Source organism: Pseudophryne corroboree, chromosome 2 (genome assembly GCF_028390025.1).
Source record: "Pseudophryne corroboree isolate aPseCor3 chromosome 2, aPseCor3.hap2, whole genome shotgun sequence".
NCBI classification, from domain to species: Eukaryota; Metazoa; Chordata; class Amphibia; order Anura; family Myobatrachidae; genus Pseudophryne; species Pseudophryne corroboree.
Genome location: NC_086445.1, coordinates 433,133,882 through 433,160,979, shown reverse-complemented (window position 1 = coordinate 433,160,979; position 27,098 = coordinate 433,133,882). Strand labels below are relative to the sequence as shown.

At 40.4% G+C, this 27,098-nt stretch overlaps 1 protein-coding gene across 2 annotated transcripts in view; it reads right to left on the bottom strand.

Annotated features, from left to right (window-relative positions):
* Window positions 1-27,098, bottom strand: part of ALCAM (activated leukocyte cell adhesion molecule) — a 203,556-nt gene that overhangs the window by 59,090 nt on the left and 117,368 nt on the right. For both annotated transcript variants that reach the window (XM_063953609.1, XM_063953608.1), the window contains exons 4-9: window positions 23,697-23,761; window positions 23,521-23,608; window positions 16,887-17,069; window positions 11,331-11,458; window positions 9,992-10,121; window positions 7,374-7,486 (exon numbers count right to left, since the gene is read on the bottom strand). In XM_063953609.1, coding sequence (XP_063809679.1) covers window positions 7,374-7,486; window positions 9,992-10,121; window positions 11,331-11,458; window positions 16,887-17,069; window positions 23,521-23,608; window positions 23,697-23,761 — 707 coding nt within the window. The remainder of the gene's footprint in view (window positions 1-7,373; window positions 7,487-9,991; window positions 10,122-11,330; window positions 11,459-16,886; window positions 17,070-23,520; window positions 23,609-23,696; window positions 23,762-27,098) is intronic.

Sequence of the window (27,098 nt, the reverse complement as noted above, 5' to 3'; positions counted from 1 at the left end):
AATACAGCTTGTGAATGGCTTCCAAAACTGTCTCCCTGTCAGAAGGAGACATCGGTAAAGCCGACTTTAGGAAACGGCGAGGGGGAGACGTCTCGAATTCTAATTTGTACCCCTGAGTTATCACCTGAAGGATCCAGGGGTCTACTTGCGAGTGAGCCCACTGCGCGCTGAAATTCATTGAGACGGGCCCCCACCGTGCCTGATTCTGCTTGTAAAGCCCCAGCGTCATACTGAGGGCTTGGCAGAGGCGGGAGAGGGTTTCTGTTCCTGGGAACTGGCTGATTTCTGCAGCCTTTTTCCTCTCCCTCTGTCACGGGGCAGAAATGAGGAACCTTTTGCCCGCTTGTCCACGAAAAGACTGCGCCTGATAATACGGCGTCTTCTCATGTTGAGAGGCGACCTGGGGTACAAACGTGGAATTCCCAGCTGTTGCCGTGGCCACCAGGTCTGAAAGACCGACCCCAAATAACTCCTCCCTTAATAAAGCAATAATTCCAAATGCCGTTTGGAATACGCATCACCTGACCACTGACGTGTCCATAACCCTCTACTGGTAGAAATGGACAACGCGCTTAGACTTGATGCCAGTCGGCAAATATTCCGCTGTGCATCACGCATATATAAAAATGCATCTTTTAAATGCTCTATAGGCAAAAATATACTGTCCCTATCTAGGGTATCAATATTTTCAGTCAGGGAATCCGACCACGCCAACCCAGCACTGCACATCCAGGCTGAGGCGATTGCTGGTCGCAGTATAACACCAGTATGTGTGTAAATACCTTTTAGGATACCCTCCTGCTTTCTATCAGCAGGATCCTTAAGGGCGGCCATCTCAGGCGAAGGTAGAGCCCTTACAAGCGTGTGAGCGCTTTATCCCCCCTAGGGGGTGTTTCCCAACGCACCCTAACCTCTGGCGGAAAAGGATATAATACCAATAACATTTTAGAAATTATCCGTTGTTATCGGGGGAAACCCACGCATCATCACACACCTCATTTAATTTCTCAGATTCAGGAAAACTACAGGTAGTTTTTCCTCACCGAACATAATACCCCTTTTTTGGTGGTACTCGTATTATCAGAAATGTGTAAAACATTTTTCATTGCCTCAATCATGTAACGTGTGGCCCTACTGGAAGTCACATTCGTCTCTTCACCGTCGACACTGGAGTCAGTATCCGTGTCGGCGTCTATATCTGCCATCTGAGGTAACGGGCGCTTTAGAGCCCCTGACGGCCTATGAGACGTCTGGACAGGCACAAGCTGAGTAGCCAGCTGTCTCATGTCAACCACTGTCTTTTATACAGAGCTGACACTGTCACGTAATTCCTTCCAACAGTTCATCCACTCAGGTGTCGACCCCCTAGGGGGTGACATCACTATTACAGGCAATCTGCTCCGTCTCCACATCATTTTTCTCCTCATACATGTCGACACAAAAGTACCGACCTACAGCACACACACAGGGAATGCTCTGATAGAGGACAGGACCCCACTAGCCCTTTGGGGAGACAGAGGGAGAGTTTGCCAGCACACACCAGAGCGCTATATATATACAGGGATAACCTTATATAAGTGTTTTTCCCCTTATAGCTGCTGTATAGTTAATACTGCGCCTAATTAGTGCCCCCCTCTCTTTTTTTAACCCTTTCTGTAGTGTAGTGACTGCAGGGGAGAGACAGGGAGCTTCCCTCCAACTGAGCTGTGAGGGAAAATGGCGCCAGTGTGCTGAGGAGATAGGCTCCGCCCCTTTTTCGCGGACTTTTCTCCTGCTTTTTTATGGATTCTGGCAGGGGTTAAATGCATCCATATAGCCCAGGAGCTATATGTGATGCATTTTTTTTGCCATCCAAGGTGTTTTTATTGCGTCTCAGGGCGCCCCCCCCCAGCGCCCTGCACCCTCAGTGACCGAAGTGTGAAGTGTGCTGAGAGCAATGGCGCACAGCTGCAGTGCTGTGCGCTACCTTGTTGAAGACAGGACGTCTTCTGCCGCCGATTTTCCGGACCTCTTCTGCCTTCTGGCTCTGTAAGGGGGCCGGCGGCGCGGCTCTGGGACCCATCCAAGCTGGGCCTGTGATCGTCCCTCTGGAGCTAATGTCCAGTAGCCTAAGAAGCCCAATCCACTCTGCACGCAGGTGAGTTCGCTTTTTCTCCCCTTAGTCCCTCGATGCAGTGAGCCTGTTGCCAGCAGGTCTCACTGAAAATAAAAAACCTAATCTAAAACTTTCACTAAGAAGCTCAGGAGAGCCCCTAGTGTGCACCCTTCTCGTTCGGGCACAGAGATCTAACTGAGGCTTGGAGGAGGGTCATAGGGGGAGGAGCCAGTGCACACCAGATAGTCCTAAAGCTTTCTTTAGATGTGCCCAGTCTCCTGCGGAGCCGCTATTCCCCATGGTCCTTACGGAGTCCCCAGCATCCACTTAGGACGTTAGAGAAATGAAGAATCGTGTGTCTACCATATGTGCGTCAACCACTGTAATGTCGCCCTTTTGACCTTATGCATGTCTACCATTAGTGGTAGACCTTTTTTGTATAGATCTATAGTCCTGACACCTCATAGCTGTCCCAAACACTTTCCAGTGGAAAGATGACTTTTATAATTCCGAACCATAGTTACGTTCTGTTATACATATGCCTGTTCACGGCATGAATTGTAAACAATTACCTTCTAACTGGGCTCTTTTTCAGGAGGCAACTTGCATTCAAAACCGGCTTCTCTAATTATACCATATCTTTAATAAAGCCAGTTATCCAATGCCTGATTAATAACCTTATCAAAACTGACAGGTGTTACTAGAATTTTATCCCACAAGTGGCGCTGTATTCTCTTTATTCATGTATATGTATATATATATATATATATATATATATATATATATATATATATATATATATATATATATAATAATGCAGTTTATGGCACTCACTGTTCCAATATATCAGCTGGGGGGTATGGGTCGTTGGGTCGACAGTCATTAGGTCGACCACTATTGGTTGACATGCATAAGGTCGACATGTACTAGGTCAACAGGTCAAAAGGTCGACATGAGGTTTTTTATTTTTTTGGTGTCGTTTTTTTCGTAAAGTGACGGGGAACCCCAATTAGTGCACCGTGTCCCCTCGCATGGCTCGCGAGGTGCCTCGCTGTGCTTGGCACAGGTTACCGTTTCCAATTGTAGGCCACGTGGATTGTAAAGTATAAAAAAGTCCCAAAAATTATTTAAAAAAAAAAAAACTTAATGTCAACCTAATGAACCCGTCGACCAATAGTGGTCGACCTAATGACCGTATCCCCAGGCGGGGTGCCTTCCTTCACAGACACATACAGAATATGGGTTCTCTGGGGTACCTTTAGCTCAGTACTCCAATTGCTTTGAAAGAACCAGGCAGCACTCGGACTTTGCAGCTCAATAAATATATAACATCCCAAAAAAGTTTACAGCAACAACAATCAAATAAAGTGCATAGTGGAAATCACCAACGCTTCAACACCACTAGGGTGTTTTTTCAGGGTGCTATGCTGCCAAGATATACCTATCTATTTATCTCTCTCTCTCATATATATATATATATATATATATATATATATACATACACATACATACATACATACACAGTGATCGCGCTGAGCCAAAAAAAAAGTGGGTCCCAGGGACCCTTCACTTTTAAAAATTGGGGTCCTACCGGTCTTTTTATGGGTCCCATCGGAATGAAGGTTCTTATTAATTTTAATCTTGTTTGGACACTACAAAAGTGTTGCAAGATGGGGGGATGGGGGTGACAGTGCTGCTGGGCTGTGTAGCATGCAGGACACCCTGCACCAGAGTTGTAACTAGACATTTTGGTGCCCTTAGGCAGAAAGTGAATTGGTGTTCCACCACTCAGACCCTAAAGCATAGGTAGTGCGCGCCGTAGGCGCGCTGCAAAATTTAGGGTGTGGCTTCATAGGGAAGGGGCGTGACCACATAATAGTGTCAATTCACATAACACCACACAGTAGTGCCGCTTATACACATTGCACCAGGTAGAACCTCCTATGCACACTGCGCCAGGTAGAGCACGTCATACACTTTGCACCAGGAACAGCACGTTATACATTTTGCACCACGTACAGCACGTCATACACTTTGCACCAGGAACAGCACGTCATACACTTTGCACCAGGAACAGCACGTCATACACTTTGCACCAGGTAGAACACGTTATACACATTGCGCCGGGTACAGCACGTTATACACATTGCGCCGGGTACAGCACGTTATACACTTTGCACCGGGTACAGCACGTTATACACTTTGCACCGGGTACAGCACTTTATACACTTTGCACAGGGTACAGCACGTTATACACTTTGCACCGGGTACAGCACGTTATACACTTTGCACCGGGTACAGCACGTTATACACTTTGCACCGGGTACAGCACGTTATACACTTTGCACCGGGTACAGCACGTTATACACTTTGCACCGGGTACAGCACGTTATACACTTTGCACCGGGTACAGCACTTTATACACTTTGCACCGGGTACAGCACGTTATACACTTTGCACCGGGTACAGCACTTACAAGTTGCAGCCATCACCTCAGACCCTCAGTCGTCGTCCCCAGATGCCACGGGAACCCCCCCCCCCCCCCCTTCCACAGCAAGCCCAGCCACCACCTGCTTGACTCACTGGCCACGGACTGCATTCAAAACATACTGATCTGCAGTAATCACCTCTTTTTTTGGACGAAAATGCAGTCAAGAGTTAACATAAGATAAACATTGCCTTTAAGCCTTATACAATACACTATATACTAGCTTGAATGAAACGATGATCTACAACCGCTGACACATGAGACCCGCTGCCTGGCCTCCTCCACACTGCCCCCATGTACTGTAATGCATGTACTGTCAGGGGAATGGCTGTTACCGGCCGGCACACACAAGGGAGACGCCACTGCCAGCACTGCCCTGACCATCCCGCCAAGCTGCTGACAAGGAGCGATCATCCCCTCACGCATCACTTTTCTATCACACAAGAGCACACACCCTCAGCCACCTGCTGTCCCGCCACCTACCGCTGCATCTTCCCCCATCTTGATCCCAGCAAATGGCTTCCTCCGCTGGCTCCTGCGGATAACCGATGTGGCAGAGCTTCATGCCCGGCCGGAGTGGACAGCCCCCTGCCACATACGGCGGGCTGGATGTTACGGGTCCCGTGCAGAGCAGAGAGGGGAAGGCGGGAGATCACACGCTCCATGGTCTCCTCCCCTTCCTCTGCCATTGGAGAGTTAAAGTGACTGACAGCACAGGACAGCGCTGCTGATTGGTCAGAGCGCGTCCTGTGGGACCCTTTTTTTTTTTTTTTTATGAGTCACCACTGTCAATTGTCGGGTAAAATACGTGCTATAGCGCGTATTTGCGAACACTGCATACATACACACACATATATATATATATATATATATATATATATAAACATACATACATACACACATATATATACATACATACATACATACATACACATATATATATACACATGTCCATCTTCATAAAACTGTGAAATCTCCAACAGCATGCTACACTCTCTCACAGCGCTTATCAGTAGTTCTTAAATGCTGCTGTATACACAAAAGGTCAAAACATTATTATCTCCGCCCTATCAGTGTTTTATTGCTATGTGACCAGACCACTCTAAATAACTTTGTCATGAGTCATTTTCACTGGGGAGAACTTTAATATTCCTTACTCAACCACAGCAAGACAAATGTGTTTCAGACACACACATCGAGCTTCCTTTTGCTATCACATTTGAATACATTCTTATTGGTTGCTAGTAAAATAAGTAACTAGTAATCAATATTTTTACATTAATATACAAAATGTTTTTTTTTTTTTTTACACATTTCAAATATATATCCACCATTACAATTCACAGCACCACTCGTTTTGAGATCATAATACTGGGCCCTACATAAACAAAGCAGAGATCCCATCACCGAGGTAATGTAGAGTAGCTATATAGTATGTGTATCCTAATTACCACTTTCAAATGCATGAGTATACACAAAATTGTAACACAAAACAGTTGCTAGTTTTACAACAAATGTCAGATGGTATCTATATAGATAGTCAATAGGTCAACACAATATGGTTGACATGCATTAGGTCGACAGGGTCAAAAGATTGACAGGTAGAAGGTAGACAGGTTCAAAAAGGTGACAAACATATGGTCGGTACAAGTTATTTGTGGTCTTTCACATATTTTTCAACTTCTGCTTCTTTTACCATCCACGTGGACTACGATTGGGGATAACAAACTGTGCAGAGTGCGTCGGTAGCAAAGCGAGGCATCTCGCCCGAAGCGTGGCAAGCGAAGCAGTCCATGAGGGAATACATTTGCAGTAATTGTGGTCACAACTGATGAAACATACAAAACAACACCCCAAAAGTGTCGACTAGTTTTGTGTTGACCATTTCAATGTCAACCTTTTGACCCTGTCGACCTTTTCCATGTTGATATTTCAACCCTGTAGATCTAATGCATGTCCTCACTGTAGATCTATTATACTACACCCTGTCAGATAAACATATCAAACATTCAAAGATTAAATGTATGCATAACAATGAGTGTAACAAACAAGTTAGTGGCTCTTTAATAGGCTATTGAAGTGCTAAGGATGGGCCGAGTCCACCAACACCAAGGTATCAGGTGGGCATTCTGGGAAGCAAATCTGATCAAGCAGGGTTTCTCCAAAGCATACCATATAATGCATTTTGAAGGAAATGTAATGCAATTATTTATAATGAGTAATAACTATTTTAAAATTAATTTGTAATACACCAGTTAAAATGTTATGACACACACTGACCTGGAAAAAACATACATGCCTAAAGGAAATACACAGATGTAAATATCCTATAAACCCAGACAGTCTGTTTATACAAGTTCTTCATTTTGTTTGTCAAGCCCTTTAGGCCGTGAACCCTGACCCGTCTATACATGTGTAGCCAGGCATGAGACCAAATACCTTGTGTTTGCTTGTACAGCCTTGTGATGATATTAATACAAGTAATATTATAGTAATATGTTACTATGAAGTTAGACATACATGAATATATTTAGGACTGTACTGTAGGTAAAAGGTTACATCTCATAGAAGCAATCTACAACAATGTAAACCATTGTTGGAGATGGAGCTCAAGAAATCATATCTTGCCAGTTATTTTGTACAATTAGCACAATGAGACTTCTGTTATTTTGCACATTCATGTAAAAGGGCAATTCTGCAGATGATCAGTGTACGTAAATTCAGGACTTTCATTTCTAAAATGCAGCATATGATAGAACTAGGATAGGGGAAGACGGAATAAAAACCTACTTTCATCCATGTAACAGAGACATTTTTACTAGCAGAAGGAATGCATGAAACTGAAAGACTGTCTCCAATTTGTTTGGTAACATCTCCGCTGGGCGTCAAGGACAAATCCAAATCTGAAAAACATGAAGTAAAAGTCTGTATCAAGAATAGACTTCAGATTTTAACAAGCATTGCTTAGTAGCAGGCAGTTTCTATTATGATCAAAACATTATGTACTGAAAATTAAAATGTTCGTAAAGAAAGAATATAAGCAATATGCTGGACACATACAAACAAGATAATTTTTTAAATATAAGTTATAAAGATTTGAAGACCTAATGTTTAACTTACATGCTGCATGTTATAACACTCCGAGGAATACAATCACAAAAGGCAATGGTAACTATCAGGGGTTGGGTATGATATACAGGTGCAGCATGCAGGCAGTCAGAATCCTGGCAGTGGAAGCCCAAAGTACTGGAACCCTAACCATAAACGCCCCCCGTAGCCCCAATACTTACCATTGGGATGCTGTCCGTCGGCATGCTGAGCGCCAGGATATTGACTGGATCCCGAGTATATGACCTGTTCTTACACAAGTACTTGATAGGAGATTAGTACTGAAAACCGGTGGGCGGGATCACGGCCAATATACCAACAGCGGGATCCCGGCCACCGGTATGACGGCAGTGTTGCTCGCGCTAGCAAGCCCCTTGGGGGCTCGCACCAGGATTTATTCTCCCTTTATGGGTGTCGTGGACACCCATAGAGGGAGGAAAGCCTGTGTCACTGGGATTCCGGCGTCGGTATTTCCCCGCTAGTCGGGATTCCGGCGTCAGCATTGTGGTGTCCGAGATCCCGACTAGTGGTATGGTGACCGCTTCCCATTGACAGAACAGATCAAATAAATAAATAATACATTTTCACTTTATCGTCCTGGTGACTATAACCACTATGTGCAGGATGTTTCCCTCTATAATACATATTTTACTGTGATTTAGCACAACCTAGAAAATAAGTCAGTTTGTGATCAGAAATGTTGGCGTTTCACAAAATGCATTCCTGAGCAAAGTACTAAAAATATGCCTAACCCGCTGGGACGGAAATATCAGTATACCAAAAAGGTGTCTACCTTGGTAATGAATAATAACAGTGTGTGAATCAAGCTGCTGTGTTAAATGAACTAAAAAAAATGCAAATAAAGAGAAAAAACAAAAACAGAGCTGGTTTATTTTTCTTTACTTCTGAGTAAAAGGCAAGAAACATAATATGAGCTATTCTCTTACTATACTTTGCTGCCTATCTTGTCTGCAATTTGGTATAGCCACTTGGACAGGCTGTAGAACACATCTGTTACGGTGTTGCACTCAAGCCTTTTTTACTTCTTGTGGTATGCAGCCAATGACCCTTGCACTGATAAAATGCTAATGAACTGAAGGTGTTTGGCTCTGTACATTAGTCTAGGCACCAGCTAGCCCTGCCAGCATGTTACCGAGCCTGGAAGATGTTGTGCACACATATGCAGTTACCTTTTCTAGCTCAATGAATATAGAAAAGTGGGTTCCATTAAGGAAGATGCAGGGACTAAAGCATGTCAACCATTAGTGGTGGACCTTTTTAGCGTAGACCTAATAATCCAGACCCATTAGTCCAAGTACTGATGATGACTGCTGGGGAAGGACAACCATTGACAGCCCAGCTTATTGTATGAAGAGGGAAGGAAATTTAGCAGAGACAGGTAGAAACTCACATTAACATAAGGTAGTAATATGCAAGCTGCCACTGCCTTACAGAGAAGCAGCTGCAGATGCATTAGATTGGGAATCAGACATTAAACCTCAGAAAAAAAAAGTCAACCCAGTATGGTCTATTATTAAAAGTAGACAAGCAATTAAATGCTGAACTGGATGGAAGAAAAATGTCAGGTATGTAAAGCTGAAGAAGAGATGAGAGAGCAGCAACAACTGCCATTCAACGCGGAAACAGGTTACACTGCTTGATGACATTAAGGATGAAAGCCTGAGGGACAGATTTCAGCTAAGAAGCTGCATTACTGTGACAGCTATGTCTTCAAGAAAATATTGTGTGACAAGCATCATTTTAAATATTCTCTGGTTTATATTCTCAGAGTATGCCTCATTGCACATTTTTTACTTTTAGGGTGTGTACACACGGTGAGATCTTTTCTTCCGATTCTGACTCCGATGCTGATGCGCGGACCCGCGCGGTCGGCATCGGCAGAAAAAATAGACTGTGCAGGCAAGTCAATCTTGACTATCTATATAGAAGAGATAGTTAAGATTGACACTTAGCCAAAATCGCACAGTACCAGGATCGCAAGCACACTCATTATGTGCTTGCGATACTGGCTAAGTGCCGACCCAGCCCCCCGTCGCACATTGAGAATCGGTTAAGTCCGAATCTCACAGTGTGTACACACCCTTACACTTACATACAGTGTCATTGGTACCTCTCATCTTGTATTTGCTTATTATAAAAATATTTTCAATGTTTGAACATAGTTTAAAGACAAGTCCGAAAAACATTTTTTAAAAGTCCAGTAGTTCCAGGAATCTGCATGTTTCACATTAGTGCAGACAGAAAATAAACATCTTTTAAGTGAACTTAAATCTACTTACAATGCACAGTAACCATTGTTGAAGCAATCATTATTTTGTTTATCAATGAGCATTTGTAATCCCCTGTTGCATTCCTTTTTATGTCAGTTATATGGTAGGCACTTGAACTAAGTAACCCTTCTTCCTGACCCTGTAAGCAAAGAAAACAGAAATACAGATATGTAAAAATATGACCATGATAATACATGATAACCATAATACAAAGAGAAAGTAATTGTTTTAATAAGAAATTAAAATAACAGCGTACAAGTGTTTAAATATAAGAAATATTTAGTAAGAGGTGTGGAAACGAAGTTTGGAGGAAGAGAACAATGGCTATATTTGAAGAGATATTTATAAGGCTGGCTTATTTTTATGTATTTATTTTGATTAAAACTATAATAGTGTCCAAGCAAAATATTTTTTTCCCCTCAAAAATATGTCAGACAAAACTACAAAATGTATTTGTTGTTGGATGATAGAACCTTTACATAAGTACTGAGCACAGAGCTCTACAAGATATATTAAAGAGAAACTGTAGATTAAAAAAATACAAAATATACAATTCCACTCTGAAAAATGATTGTAAAGTTGAATCTACTTGTAAATAAATATATATATATATATATATATATATATATATATATATATATATATATACATATATACACACATATACATACATACATACACACACACACACACATACACACACCAGTTGCAAACAATAAGTGAGCTGTCCAAGCGAGTATAAGACACGTTATTCTACTACAGAGAATAGCAGCGGCAGGCAGAGAGTGAGTGGAAAAGAACAAAATACAGTAAAAGAAAGAAAACTTATGAGGCAGATTGAGCGAGGGATAGAAACAGAATTAGGAAAACCGTGAAAAAAAGAGAATATAGCAAACCACTGTCAAACAGGAAAAGCGATGGACTGACAAATCATCTGCATATTGATCGAGAACTGCAGAACCCTATATACTAAAATAAATTCATAGTGGAAATATAAAAACAACTAACATTGCATTTTACATCATCAAAATCATACTGGCCAGCAAATGAGTTCAATAATATGTTAAGCTAAGGTATACTATAGCAGTTAAAATAAAATAAGAAGTCCATTGAATGAATAATGGAAACACTGAACAAAGTAGTAGCATTAGTTTGGGAATTAAAGGAATGTGTTCCTATTCATATCTTAAAAAAAGGGGGGGGGGCTTAACATTTCTCAAAAACCCTACTTGGCAGTACAGAAAACACAATTGTCTTTTTTAAAACTTCTGATATGAAAGAAAAGGATAATACACAGTACAATCTTCATGCCTAAAAGCCATAGGAGACAGTTGCAGAAAACACTTACTGGAAGGTAAAACAAAAATTCTTGTGGGGGTGGATTGCCATTTCCGATACATTTCAGTGTAATGTTATCTCCTTCTTTTATAGTTTTTTTCGGGGACTGTATATGAATTGTCACTTTCTCTGTGGGGTCTGTGAAAAGAATGGACATGTTAAAACAATTTTATCAAGTACACAATTATGTTGTACACAATATACAATTTAAAATGACTGCATTACACAGTTTTCACATTAAGCAGGGGAAGGTAATTGCTTTAATGCATCTTTTATCCATGGATTGTAGTTACTGGGTAATTTCTAAACATAAAACAGTTCATAATTAAAGAGTGCCTCAAAGAAACCATGTAAAAACAAAAATATACAGCTTAACCGAACAATTTCAGAAATCCAGCAGAACTCATTGTTAGAACCAGTATGAGCAATGTCTCAGTGTGTGTTTTTGTGAAGGATTTCTACTCTGTTGCTTTGAAAACATTATTAGATTGAGCTCATCTATTGTTTACACACACGGAAGAAAGAAAAAAGGCAAATACCAAACAATAATAGTGGTCCAGTAAAACCACGGGGGACATGTAAATATCGGAATAATCTGAACATAGTCACCCGCCTTCTAAAATACTATATGAACAAATATAAAATACATCCATTAACAGTTTTATGCATTTCTTTAACAAATGTAACTCCAAATTCTGAAGGATGATAAAAATACATTTTACCCAAGCCATTGAGCCAACTAATAAATGAAAATGGGCATAGCCTGATGGATGAACTATGCGTGCACAGGAAACATCTATATAAGCCATCAAAGCATCGGGAAAAAAACAACATTAGTGCATATGCGTTTAAAGCGGTTTTCATGTTCTCAGCAGAAATTCAATAAATTCAGTGGAGTCCTGCTGAATGCACAAAAGGCACATATGTACTTTTCATATATTTTATGGTTTTCAGCAGGGCACATCAATCATTAAACTGAATGGACTCCTGCTTCCAACTTCTCTTCAATTGGGTTTCATTGCATAAAAAAAAGCAATTTGTTGCATTTCAAAATCATTCAGCGTTTCATCCGCACTTTCCTTTCTGCCTTAAGCGTCAACATTTCAAAGTGACTGCACCAGATTCCCAGCTATTGCAGAAACAAGGCCAGTTAATGCAATGTTCAGTGGCCACATCCTTAAGTGACAAGCATAAAAGGGTTACCTCAGCTAACTGTAAACTACATGCAATGGAGGGAACAGTATTATTTACCTACAATCAAAATCCCGATGGTCAAAATACTGACACGGTCAAAATACCGACATTTACAATGACGATAGGTTAAAAGGTAGACACAAGTTTAAAAAAAAAATGTTGTTGGGCACTATATAAGTGTTCTGCGCTCGGCACACTATTCTATTCCCCCTCCACATCCACTGGGATGGTAAAGTATGAACAAGTCTGTTTCAATGGAAAAAAATCATCAAAAACTGATGTTGATTTTTTGACCTGTCGACATATTTTGACCGTGTTGACATTTTTATTGTCGGTATTTTGACCATGTCGGTATTTTTACCATCGGTCAATGGTTGTCGTTATTTTGACCGTCGGGATTTCGATTGTAGGTAAATTGACTGCATCCCGCAATGGAGTATGCTCCTACAGTTCTTGATAAACTCACAAGCATCTGAAGAGATGGTGTGTCAATATATAACAGAGTATCTACATAAAGGTAATCCATTATTTCTCTGTACTCACAAATAATAATTCTGATGCTACACAATAATTAAAAATTCTATTTTACTGTAAAAATTAACTTCACAACACAACTTTGCTTTTTTTTGTCCAATGGGCATGGGCAAAAATTGCGCAGAAAATGAGCGAAATCACCTGCAAATTCACCAAGACATGTGTATTAGCGGAAATTTCGCAGATAAATGTGGTTTTCGCCAGTGCCGGAATTTTCGACAAGTCGAAAAAACAGCACAGACATTGAATAGGTCGAATGTAAAGTCAACCTAAAAACTGGCGAAAAGTGCAATTTGTTTTGACTGGCACTAATTGAATAGCCCCCATAGTATGGCATTAATACAAATGATCCTATTGCTAGAATCAGAATAAAGACACTTTCTATCCTTGCACAGTGCCAGACTCTCTTCATGTTCTGTGCTGGCCATTTTTTTTTCTGCTAAAAGGTAAGACATTTATATTTGATGATGTGTCATAGTTTCAGTGGCCCTTTTCACATCCATGTTAGATTCTGAGCCTTGTCTTCTTGTATATTTGGGCTTTGACTTGTAGAAATGTAGGAAAATACAGCATCTCTTGGCAAAGGTCGGTTAGGAAGCCAAAAATCCTGAGGAGCCTGGTCTAAAAGAAACACATGATCCGGAATGGCTAACATACATTAGAAGTTATACTCCAAGTAGGGCATCTCCACCAACTCAGGAATTGCTTGCCAGTTGTCAATGACCTTGTTTAACAACAGATAGGAACTTATAATTTCTCATCTGACATCTTTTTCAGATGCCTGCTGATATTATATTTACTCCTCCAGTTTGTACACCAAAGCCTTTCTTCAGTTTTAGCTTTGAGACCTGCGACTGCTCTGTGAGTTTCTTGGTCCATAGCCTTGAAGCAAACGCTCATGATTTGCATAATGTCAGTAATACTGGAAGGGAGTTGGATGTGGATTGTCAATCACTATGACAGTTAAAGTTCTAGTAGCAGGCACTAGCGTATACTGGACTGGACAGATGCAGAAGTAGATTAGTTGGTTAGCTGGCAGTCTCCGCCCAAGAGGAGACTGCTAGCTGGTCAATAGAAATATTTGTAGCTGTAAGCTGCCAGGGAACAGTCTGAACACCAGCAATTTAGCCTTGTTAAAAGTTGATAATCATAAAGGCTATTTCCAGCCATTAGAGGTTGCTTGAGTAGGAATGAAAACCAGTGTTGAAGGATATAATTTGCAATTGTGTGTAGCTGTCAAAAAAGTGTTTGGTCCACATCTGGCTGCCAAGTCATGCTCTCTTCACCACATTCTTCACACAGTTAAAGTTTGTGCTATGTATCATAACCTACCTATTTCACATACTGTACTACATATTGCAGGTTGTGACATAAAGGCAAGAAAAATCTGTAACTTTTAGGAGGTTACAGTATTGTAGGCAGTCAACTCAGGAACATCAGTTATCACTTTAGTCTGTGGGCTAGTAAAGGACAAAGGGATATATTCAATTAGGGTCGAAAGCTGCCGTCTGTCGGAAAGTCGTCAGTTTTCGACTTTTTAAGGTCGAATCGTGATCCGACCTATTCAATCCCAGCTAATTTTATTCGACAAGTCGGGGAATTCGACTTGTCGAATAGTACGTGAATCGGCGTTATAGCTGCCGATTCACGTACTTTTGAGAAAAACAGGGCCAAATTTGACAAGATTTGGCCCCGTTTCCGACCAGCTCAGTCAGACATTAAAAAATGTCGGACTGAGATGAGGGACCTTAGTGGAGGAGAGGGGGGAGAGTCGCGGGGAGACAGGGGGTGCCGCGGGCAGCCAGACGGGGGGAGAGCCGCGGGCAGCCAGACGGGGGGAGAGCAGTGCTGGAGGATGTCACAGCCGCCGCTCTTCAATTGAATATACCCCAAAGTCTGCATTGAATTGTGTAATGTTTCAGCTGTGTGTATCATTGTTACCCATTTCATTATAATTCATATCATGCAAAGAACCATTGCATACTGCCAAAGCAATTAATGACTAACCCAAATACAAAAAAAGCCAAAATACTTAATTTTTTTTTTTACTCTTTCAGCAAATGACCTACCTTGGAAAAGGCCCTGAATTCAGTACATTTACAGTTGCTATATACAGTAGTCCTCACTGACATTCAACCATTCATAGATCCTATATTATAATTTCAGATGACTTAACCCTGAGTGCACATTAATCAATACAATATCAATACTGCATAAATTGAATTCGACCTTTACCCAGTTTATATAAAATGCTGTCCTCTACCCACCGAAATGGAAAATCAGATTCACACAGCAGAATCCTTCTGTATTGCCATAGAAAATCCCAGGAGGATGTCACATCTCACAATGTGCATTATTAACTTTGTTGACAGTGTACTCAAACAATACAACCACAAAACAACCAAAATGATGTCTTACACCATTTGTTGTAGTCTGAAATAGGGCAGAAACAGTAAAAATCAGATGGAAAAAAGTGGTATCAATGGCATATCTGATCTTCAGCATATATGGTTTAAATCAGAATTTTTAAAGGGGAATGAAAAAGAGAAACCATAATCCCTGAATGACCAGCCACAGTGTCACACTATCAGGTTCACTGGAAAATGGCTTTTCTTTTTATCTCTAGCCAAGCAAATTTATATTTATTTAGGGATGCACTGAAATGTTATTTAAAATCACTACCAAATGAAATCCTTTTGTTTCTGCTCTTATTTTTCTTTTTTATTATATCAAGAATCAGACAAAAAGTGTGATAATTAGAGCAACAGGTTAATATCGGGGCTTGGTTTGTGCTGAAACTGCACTCCCACACTTACTGCCGTCTCCAGAATGAGGTGGGTGGACCAGAGCCTGCCTTGTGCTGACCAGATCTGTATACTGACAGGCAGTGCTGTTCTAAGTAGCATACAATCAGAACTACTGCCCAGGAGCCTGACTAAAGTGGGGTTACTTTTATGTAATGCATTAATGTAGTGCACTCAGCATTAGTAAGAGAATTCAGAGAACATAGGATGTACAGTAGGAAATGAATAAGGCAGTTACTGGGCCAAGACATTCTTTGATAGAGGGAGTCCTCTGATGCAGAGTGCCCAGGAGACAAAGAAATCTGCTTACTTAAAGGACAGATACAATTGTACAATATGCTACTTGCTCTCACCATTCAGCATGCTTAACCCATTTTATACATCTATATTTGACAACTGGGAATTAGATAGATGAACACACACAAATAAAGATGTTGCAGAAATGCACCTAGCTTCTTTAAGTTCTTCTGGGTATAGTTACTAAAGACTTGTAACTATCCTATCATCTCCTAATCACCAACATACTGTAGCCCTACTGCCAAATGAATTCATGTATAATAATCTGGGCCCCAAAATGTTGTGCACGGGTCTAGCAAAAGCAGTATTGCTATTTAGCCAACAACAGTATACATCAATGATGTAAACACTGACAGAATGACAATTTAGGGTTAGTTGATAAGTTTACTGAAGCTGCCATTCAGCAATGTTGACAAAGTGAATTTTGATGTTCGGCATGTCGACATTCTAGAACACAGCCCAACAGACAACCATTTATACATTTTGCACAGAGAAAGAACATGAAGCTTGGGTGCCTTTAACCCCAAAGCATACTGGACTATGACAAATGGAATGGGAGGGACCAATAAAACAATAAGATTATGCTACCACCTTCTAAGTAATAAAAAATAAAAAAAAGTGACTGAATGAACCATTTGTGCTACACGGCAATACTGCACATAAAGCAGACAATGTTATTCTTTATTCAGCAATTATTACATTTACAAGCTCCCCCTGCTCATTTATTTGCCACTTACAGTAAATATCGAAGATAACTGGATCAGATTCCATTGTTGCCAGCCCATCTGGCACATAGTAAGTCACAACGCATGAAAACTCTGCATTTATGTCATCTTTTGTAGACATGTACTGAAGTGTTGAACGCATGTTATGAAGGCCACTTGTTGCATTTTTCTGTTTTGACCACTCTATAGAAACAACTGCACAAAACAAACAAGAAAAAAACAACACAGGATAAATGAAGCAAAGTATTAACATTTGTAAGCCTTATCCCTTTACATTTTTGTAATTAATCATGTAGTTTCTACATTAGGTTTAACAGTGCGTTGCTTCAACCAGTTGTCAACCTCTGAAGAAGGCCGCACAGTGTTCTCATAAAGCAATCATGTCTGGAAAAGCCTGGCTTGGATGATAGTCAAGTGGCAACTGTAGTGGAAATAAAACCATTCTTCTATCAAATGCATTTTGGTATTAAGCACTAATGTAGAAGTTATCATATGGTCCATCATCTCAATAACAGTCAAGGTCATTGAACTTCTTATCAATACTGTCACGGAATTTAGGAGTACATATTAAATCGGTGGGGTGATTAATTTGATCAGAGGAATTGCCAATTTGTCCTTCCAAATCCAAGCACAGCATTATGTAAAGATAACTGGATTTTAAGTGAATTGAACAGACAGTTTATATATGAAAGGGAACTGGTGTTACATCTGTAAGTAATTAAAAAGCAATAAAGTGATACTTGCTATTTCTTTATTAACTCAGTGCTACGACAAGTGTTCTTACTCTGTTAATGGACATTTAGGTAAACTTGCTGTGCAGGATGTTTTTCCTTAATTACTTCTGTGGCCAATTACAAAGACATTGCCATACCAAATCCATATTACTCCTCCTTATCAATGCCTCTAATTAAATATATAATGACATATGACACATTGTCTTCTGTTAAAAATACAATTTTGAAAAAGCAGCTCATTCAGCAAATATACAAACAAACCAGTTGCAAAGAACCCACACTGATACGAACAATGGCTGTTTATTAAAGGCGGCCGCCATAAAATGACTACCAAAGTTTACTTATAGGACCAAGTGCAATGTAATCCATAAAAAATAAACAAACAAAAGCAATGAAATCTGTACTGAAATTTGCTTCTATACATCATAAGGCGTGAGATGTCCAGTGCGAATGAGCAGCTACTAGAGGTGGAGTACACCATCTTTTTCTTTAAATGGTGCATCTTGTTTGCATCATAGATGCAGCGAAACACCATTCAAAGAGTACTATAGATGCTGGGCTGTGACTTTAAATTTGTTTTAGAAGTTGCAAATGAAGCACGACAGAACTTTGCATGAGAAAAAGCCGTGGCTGCTACATTGTAGAGCTGCGTATACAGAGTCAGACTTATTCGCACAGATGTACAAATGTTACACATCAAACTGACCAGAGTAATGTAACAAAGTCGTTTTGTTGTTTTATTTATGTGAAAGAGGCAGACATTCCGAGTGAGGGAGATGCTCGGCCGAGCTGCCTTTGACCTGCCGTGCTGAGAGGGGCTGTTTGGTAAGACTTTGAGCCTGCTTTTCTGCGTCATCAGTTTGTAGTACAATGACGTAGTTGGGTTGTGGCGTGCCAGCAGGAACTGGCAGAGACAGAGGATTACATACAGTGGCATATCTATAGTGGATGCAGAATGTGCAGTACACACAGGCCAACAGACCAAGAGGACTCTGCGTCACATACAGCGCACCTAGTACAGACTTGCACTTTGCCATACAGCAGTTCCCATACACTCTGCTGGGTGCCATTTTTCTGGCAATTAAAATAATATTTTTGAAGTAACCCCTTAGACCACTATAAATATACAACTTAAAGGAGGGTTTTCCAGTGCGTCTAAAATCTCTAAGGGTGGGTGACATTCAGAATGGTGTACAGATAAAAAGAAGATATAAAATATTGAGTGCTAGCATTGAGTAATCTCATACCATTGCCTGACTATGAATGCATACTGCAATGATGTCTGCAAAACCTACTTTAGGATGAAGGATACTTGTTTTCAATCCTCAGACGGTAACAGAAACGAAAACATAATATCTACACATGGGTGTGCATGTTCTAGTTCTCGTGGGATAGTACTCAACCTTTGATGGTGTAATATGCGCCTCAGTAAGCAGGAGTAAATCTAATGCAACGTTGCAGCATTTTGAGGTTTTTTGACACATTCATTATTTCCAAAACTTTTATTTTGGCAATAAAACTCCCTTGATTATGCATTGCGATAATTATTTCCTTTTAATATTTTATTATTATTGTATTTTTACTCTGCATTTAGACTATTAAATCCTAATTTATAATCGGATTATATGGTATATAAAATTGCGTTTTTTAGAACTCCTAAATTTCAGATTATAATTAAATAATTAATGGATTGTATATCCTATGGACCACAGGTTCTCAAACTCAGCCCTCAGGACCCCACACGGTTCATATTTTGCAGGTCACCTGTAGATTTTTAAAATGTGACAGTTGGTGATAAACAGTGCAGCTGCTGGGTGATATGGAAAACTTGAACCGTGTGGGGTCCTGAGGACCGAGTTTGAGAACCCCTACTACAGACATATACTTTAATATCCCATATCTATTTTTGGGTTGCTACTCTACCCTGCAGGACATTGGGATTACAAATGACTGTCCACAGTGCTTATTCTACCATCAAATGGGGAGTACCATCCACAGAGAGCCTGATCATGCATACTCTTTTTGTTGCTCCTTAAGGTGCATACACACTGGGCGTTTATGGCCAGCATGTATGCACAGCGATGATGTAAACATCTCTGGCAGGAAAACTGGTCAGTGCATACACACGGAGCGATTTTCCCTGTGCCCAGCGATGTACACAGGGGGTGAAGCACTTTCCACAGTAGGAGACTGTGGAAAGTTCTTCACTTAGCTATTGAAACAGCCCAACAGACGGCGGCGGCCAGCGATGATGCGGGAGCACACATCAGCGCTCAGTGTCCAGCCATACACACTGGCCGAGTCTGAGCTCAAAGTAGCTCAAAATGCCAAAAGTGAGCTACTTTGAGCTCAAAATCGTCTAGTGTGTATGATCCTTTAATAGTATAGCCCAGAGGATCTAAAACGCGGTCCTTAAGGCAAGTCCGACGGGCCAGGTTTTAGGGATATCCATAGCTCAAGCACAGATGGTTAAATCAAATTGACTGAGGTGCTACTTAAGTCACCTGTGGCCAAGCATAATTAAACTTAAAACCTGGACTGTTGTGGTGCCTTGAGGACAGCGTCTGAGAACCTCTGGTATAGCCTATGCTTCAACAGATTGTGTATTTATGTTAGTAGCAGAAGCACGTACAACTTGTAAGTCTTTGAGCAATTCAAGCAGATAAATGGTGAAATATTAGCGGAGCCAGGAAAAGCAGCATTTGAATAAATAGTTTAATACTCAGTCTGCTCAGAAATTTGAATCACATTAAGCAACAAATATTCCATAGGGGTGATTTTTATTAGCTCAATCTTCTCATCTTTAACACATTGGGGGTAATTCAGAGTTGATCGCAGCAGCAAATTTGTTAGCAGTTGGGCAAAACCATGTGCACGGCAGGTGTGGCAGATATAACATGTGCAGAGAGAGTTAGATTTGGGTGGGTTATATTGTTTCTGTGCAGGGTAAATACTGGCTGCTTTATTTTTACACCACAATTTAGATTTCAGTTTGAACACACCACACCCAAATCTAACTCTCTCTGCACATGTTATATCTGCCCCCTCCCTCCCCCATGCAGTGCACATGGTTTACTGCTGCGATCAACTCTGAATTAGGCCCATTGTTCTCAGATTTCATGGGTTCACAAACAAGCACAGTGAATCTCACCACTCCTTCACCTGCATGCACATAATCCAATAGACATGGCACTTTAAGGGACTCATCAAGCAGAGAGCACCCGATGAAAAAACACCTGCTCCGTGCACATTCTCCTATCATAATCAGTGGCTTCCTTATACGTACCTGCCTGTATCTTTCAGCATTGAGGTCACCATTAATCCTGACCAATGGATTTAAATCAGAGTTGGTTGCAGGTTTTGCAAACTTAGCAAAATCTGCGACCACTAAAATCACATGCTGGGGGCCGCACAGCATGTGTGGCGTCCACCCTGCGATGCGAACCCAATTCATCATGCAATACCATTAGGGTCAGCGTCTGATTAGCTCCAAATTTATTCTGCAGCAGGACAATGACCCCAAAGACATACAGCCAATGTCATTAAAAACTATATTCAGCGTAAAGAAGAACAAGGAGTCCTGGAAGTGATAATATGGCCCCCACAGATCCCTGATCTTATCATCTTCAAGTCTGTCTGGGATTATATGAGAAAACCAAAGGATCTGCGCAAGCCTACATCCACAGAAGATCTGTGTTAGGTCTCCAAGATGTCTGGAACAACCTCCATAGAACAAGATCCTTCAAAACTGTGTGCAAGAATACCTAGCAGATTTGATGCTGTTTTGAAGGCAAATGGTGGTCGCACCAAATATTTAATTTATTTAGATCTCTTTTCTGTTCATTCACTTTGCATTCTGTTAATTGATTCGAACAATCTATTGAACACTTCTATTTTTTAAAGCATTCCTGCTTTGCAGCATTTTTTACATACCTGCCTAAAAACTTTGCACAATACTATATATCTGCAAGAAAAATTAAGTACAGATGTCCCATGAAGCAGCAGATGCCTGGTGTGGGTCAGCCGTCAGCTCTGTTAACGTTGGGTTTCTTTCTTTGCGTCAGAATTCTTATTCACATCCCTATGTGACTAGGATGCACAAGAGTCTTATGCTCCTTAAAATGATATCAGGCATGCTTATAGTCTGTGTGCACCTGTGGCTGTATCTGTATGTTACAGTGATTTCCAGAAAAAGACTGTCACACAAAGAATATAGGCATGCTGAAATCATATTCATTTTCATCAGCATAACCTGCTTATGCATCATATTCACATAGCAATGCGACTTAGACACATTTACATGGAAAAAGTCACACATAAAGACGCTCAGTGCTACAGTCAGGCCATGGCACTATATGACTATAAGGGCTGTTTAACGTGACCACAGCAAGGATGTAGGAGGACACATCTGTATGGGGTGTACAACAGTCCAGTAATTTAAGATTTTTTTATTTAACACGTATATCAGAAAAATCCTTTGGAGCATTGATATACTTAACCTTCACTCCAGGCTCAGAGTCCTTTCACATTGGTCATAAGGTGGGTACACATTTAGCGATAAATTAAACAACGTTGCTCATTTTGAGCCTTCCTGAGCTACATTGTTTATCACTAAGTGTGTATGCCGCCAACAACAAGCAAGGCGCGGCTCCGCGGGTCGTTAACGACCCTTACTGTCGGCCGTGCATGCAGCTCAATTTGGACAGTCGGACAAAAACTGCATGCACAGCCCGGCAGCGGTGTGACATCACTGGATGATATCGTTTGCATGTCGCTCAGTGTGTACGCACTGCCGCCGACCGCCACAGCAGGGAAGGGAACACACTAGGTGACGACGCACATAGAGCACATCGCCTAGTGTGTACCTACCCTTAGTGTGGATAGCATTCCAGGAATATACACTTGTTTCCATGGTTTTTAGTAAGAGCACATTCTACACCCACGCCACTTTCCAAGTCACGCCTCACTAGTTTTGTCAATTATTGCGTCATCAGGCTGTATTCTAGTATTTATCACACACAATGTTCACTACATATTAGATCTTTTTTTCAGATCATCATCCTGAAAGTCACCCAGCTTTAGTAGTTGGTGAATTGCTGGAACAAACCTCCTTTACTGTGCACCTTTGTTGGAACTCTTGGTCAGTTACGGAGATTCTAGCGGCACACCCAAGACCTCTGGCAGGACCATCTTCAACTATATGCACAACTTGCATCCAAAGCTGGATAGCCAAATTCATGTTGTTTGCATAAAAGACATCTGTCTTTCAAAATAGCCTATGTTCATGTTTGTACAATAAAATACTGTATAGGTAGTATAAATTCAGGAAACTCTACCAGTCATTTGCCTATGCAGAGCAGTAATTAAAAATACTGGTAATGACATGTTTATAGACATTGGGTACACCAGATATCACAAAATAGAGGATTTGTACATTTCAAATACATTGGCGTTAGAACACCTAAATAAAATTACATCTCATTCCCACATAAGCCTCCTAAATCTTCTAGGGCAAATAGCTTTTTTATAATTATATAAAACCAATGCAGCAGCCAATATGTTGAATTCGCTACCAAAAACCCTTTCAACTAGATTCCGCCATATCCAAATCTACAATACAAAACATATCTGTTTGGTTCAAATAATTCACAAAATAGATTATAACGCAACATATCTTTTGGAACCATGTTCTTCATCATTTAACCATTTAAGTTCAGTGAAGTACAATTTTCTTGGGCATACATAAATATATTTGTTTATCAATCTATTTCAAGCTTACACCATCCTTTATATATATATATATATATATATATATATATATATATATATATAAAACAAACGTGAACAAAAACAAAATGCAATAAATATAATATATAAAAAATGAAAGCTGTTTAGTTTAATAAAGAGCATACCTCCAACAACTGGCAAAAGAACTTGGCCATTTCTATACCATGTAATATTGCCATCTGGAAAGCTGTCATTAGCGACACAATCTCCAACCTGCATACATAACAAAAACATTAACATTTATCAATGTATAATTGACAAAGCATGTATAAATCAATATCAGAAAATTATTTACTCTTACCATGTTTAGTTGTCCCGTCTCCATAAATGTAGGCTGGTTAATTATCTCAGGTTTGGAAGGTGGCTCTTTAATAAAGGAAATTAACTATTTATATTATGAAAATGGTAACAACAGATTACTAGGAGAAATAAAATATTTTGCTATAATTATTGAAATATAAATATTACTGCCACGTAGCATAAATTAACTTCCTATAACAAGCAAGGTTAAAGGGAAAATTAACTTTTTTTCTTACTACTGTGAAGTAAAAAAAAAAAAACCCACAATAATTCCTCCCCTCCCAAAAAAAGGAAAAGGAAAGATCACCAATATCTGTTAATTTCTTAATTACTAGAACTGTTTCTGTATATCACATCAAATATACCAATATGTTAATCTACTGCAAATGTTGTCATATATGATGTAAATATATATATATATATATATATATATATATATATATATATATATATATACATACATACATACATACACACACACACACACATATACATACAAATGCACAGTGGCAGCTGCTCAATCATTCCTGGAGATAATTATATATCAGGTGCAAGAAAGGGGGAGGGGTCACAAAGACAGCAGAGAACTTTCACCCATAGAACTTTAGAATCACCCATAGAAATTCAAAGAAACCAGAGAGAACAGCACTCACCATAGTAAGCTTACTCGCTTTAGTATATAAGTAAACAAATAATGGAGTTTTAGTTCATAGACTGATCAAGGGACTCCATCTCACTGAAAGTCCTAGTCTGACACCCAGTTTTTGTACTTATGTATTAAGGTGAGTGAGCCTACTATGGCGAGTGCTGGACTCACTGTTTTTTTTTTTATTTAATTCCTAGGAATGGCGAGTGTGGTGGAATATATATATATATATATATATATATATATATATATATATATATATATATAGCCAACCAGCTCCAATATGCAAATTGACAGGAGCTCACTAGCGGGTGCATCTATCACCTTGCACTTATCACTGGTTTATCACTTCCTTATGCCTTCTCCAGGTTAATACATCTGCCCCAGAGTTTGAAAAGGGGATCATCGTAGGCTGCACAATGTCATGTTTCCAGGGCTATGCTGGACTGGTATACAGAAAATTTGGTATCCCAGATGGACTAGCCAGCTCAGAGTCCAGATCTTAACCTCACTTAACCTCTGGGACAAATTGGAATGGTGGGTGCATTCTAGACCGACTGGACCTTCTTCAGTATCGCAGTTGGTCATTGTACTTAAGGTGGAATGGAAAAAGATACCACTTGCTGTTGTTCAGGAACTTATGGACAGTTTGCCAAGAAAGGTGTCTGCAGCAATCACTGCACGCGGTGGACCTACAAAGTACTGACATCAATAAAATCTTGTTGCTCTATCTGCTGTCAGTGTCCAATCACTTGTGTCTAATTAGTATGTATATATTTGGAGCATTGGTTCAAAGTAGATGTACAGAAAAACCCATGACCCTAGTACTATGAGGCAGCAACACTAACATGCTACATATGACTGCATGTATGTGAATACTATGGCCTGTGGGCCAAATACTAGTAAAAAAAGGTCAAAGCGGGTATAGGCGACTGTCAAAATCTCCATATAAGGCACAGAGATCTCTTCAAACCAGATGGAGTGTGGTCTTCCATGCTCTATTTGGTTTGTTTGGAAAGTTCTCTGATCCTTGTCAGGAGTTTTTGATCAGAAAACATACCAGCTGTTCAACCTGGAGACGACTGATTCGGTGCAATACAAATGTGATATGCCTTGCACTGGCAAAACTACAGTCCTGGGAGCCACTGCAGGGGCTTGGAAGTGCCAGGCATGGGGTTGGGGGGCCAAGAGATTCCTATGCGGACTAGTCATCCGCATGTAATTATGGTAATGTCCCTCCAAAACTGGCCGCTGCCTTGAAGGAGACAGATGCTAGAGGTTATACATACTTGACCTATATTGTCTGACTCCCTTGTCCCTTCACAGCGCTGCAGCATTACCAGGAAGTGCTGGGAGCGATCAGCGCTGGCGCCAGCCACTACCCGAAGCCAACACGTTACACCCCTGGCAAGGAGCATTCACCCCTAGCAACGAGCATGACACCCAGAGCATGAAACCCCTGGCAACGAGCATGGAACCCCTGGCAACAAGTATGACACCCAGAGCACGAAACCCATGGCAATGAGCAGGTAATTTAAAAGTAATTAGAAGCCTTACTGTGGGACAGAATGTGTCAAAGGCATTGTGGTGTGTAGCATAATGTGTCACAAGCATTACTGTTTGTGGCATACTGTATCACTAGCATTGCGGTGTGTGGCATAATCTGTCAGGGGCATTGTGGTGTGTGGCATAATGTATCATGGGCATTACGGCCAGGGGGCATTGTGGTGTGTGGCATAATATATCATGGGCATTGCGGTGTGTGGTATAATGTGTCACAGGCATTGTCATGTGTGGCATATTGTGTAATGGGCATTAAGGTATTGGGCATAATAAGTAGGGGCATTACAGTGTGTGGTATAATGTGTAATGGGCATTAGGGTGTGTGGTATGTGCAATGGCCGTTACGGTGTGTGGCATATTGTGTAAGAGGCATTACTATAAATGACAAATAATGTAAGATTTTTTTGTTCCTTGTGGTGGCCAGTGTCTTGGCGTGCAGGTTGCAAATTTGGGATGTAAGGTAGTCTTTTCCTGAAATGCCACGCCCCTTCCAGTGAGACCATACACCCTTTTTGGAGCACACCATAAAAATTATTTAATTTTAAATGGCAATGGAGGGGGCTAGAAACTTTTTTGGCTTTTGGGAGCAAAATTTCTAGTTACGACACTGATAATCATCTATTGTGAGAAGTTTTTAAAGGAGTTTAATACATTATTTAGGAGACAAAAAAGATGTTATTGCACTATTGGAGTTATTACCTTTCAGTACTTTCAATAGGAGATATAAGAAGAGACGTAGTATATATTGAGATTTTAAGGAATATCCTACAGATATTAGATAAGTGCCAACAAAAGTGGTTTTGCGTTACATATGCAATTGGCTACTGTTATTAGCAAGGGCAGATTTGGGGCTCATGGTGCCCCTAGGCACAACAGTAACTGTTGACCCTCTCTGCCTAAATTTATTATTTTCATTGACTGCTTATAAGCCCTCATTTGATGATTGGCAATGTAATATAATAAAAAAAGCCATGAACTGTGACATTTTGTTTTATTTTTAATTATGTATGTATATTTACTAAGTAGGTCAACTTACAGGGACAGTCCTACCCATTTACACTACACTCAATATGCTGTATGGTACTGTAGAGTGGAAATAATTTGCAGTTATTGGTACATTTCGGGCTGACAGTACCAACACAAGCATCCAAGTTCCACGTGCCACCACTAGCCACATGCCTCACGTGTCTAATA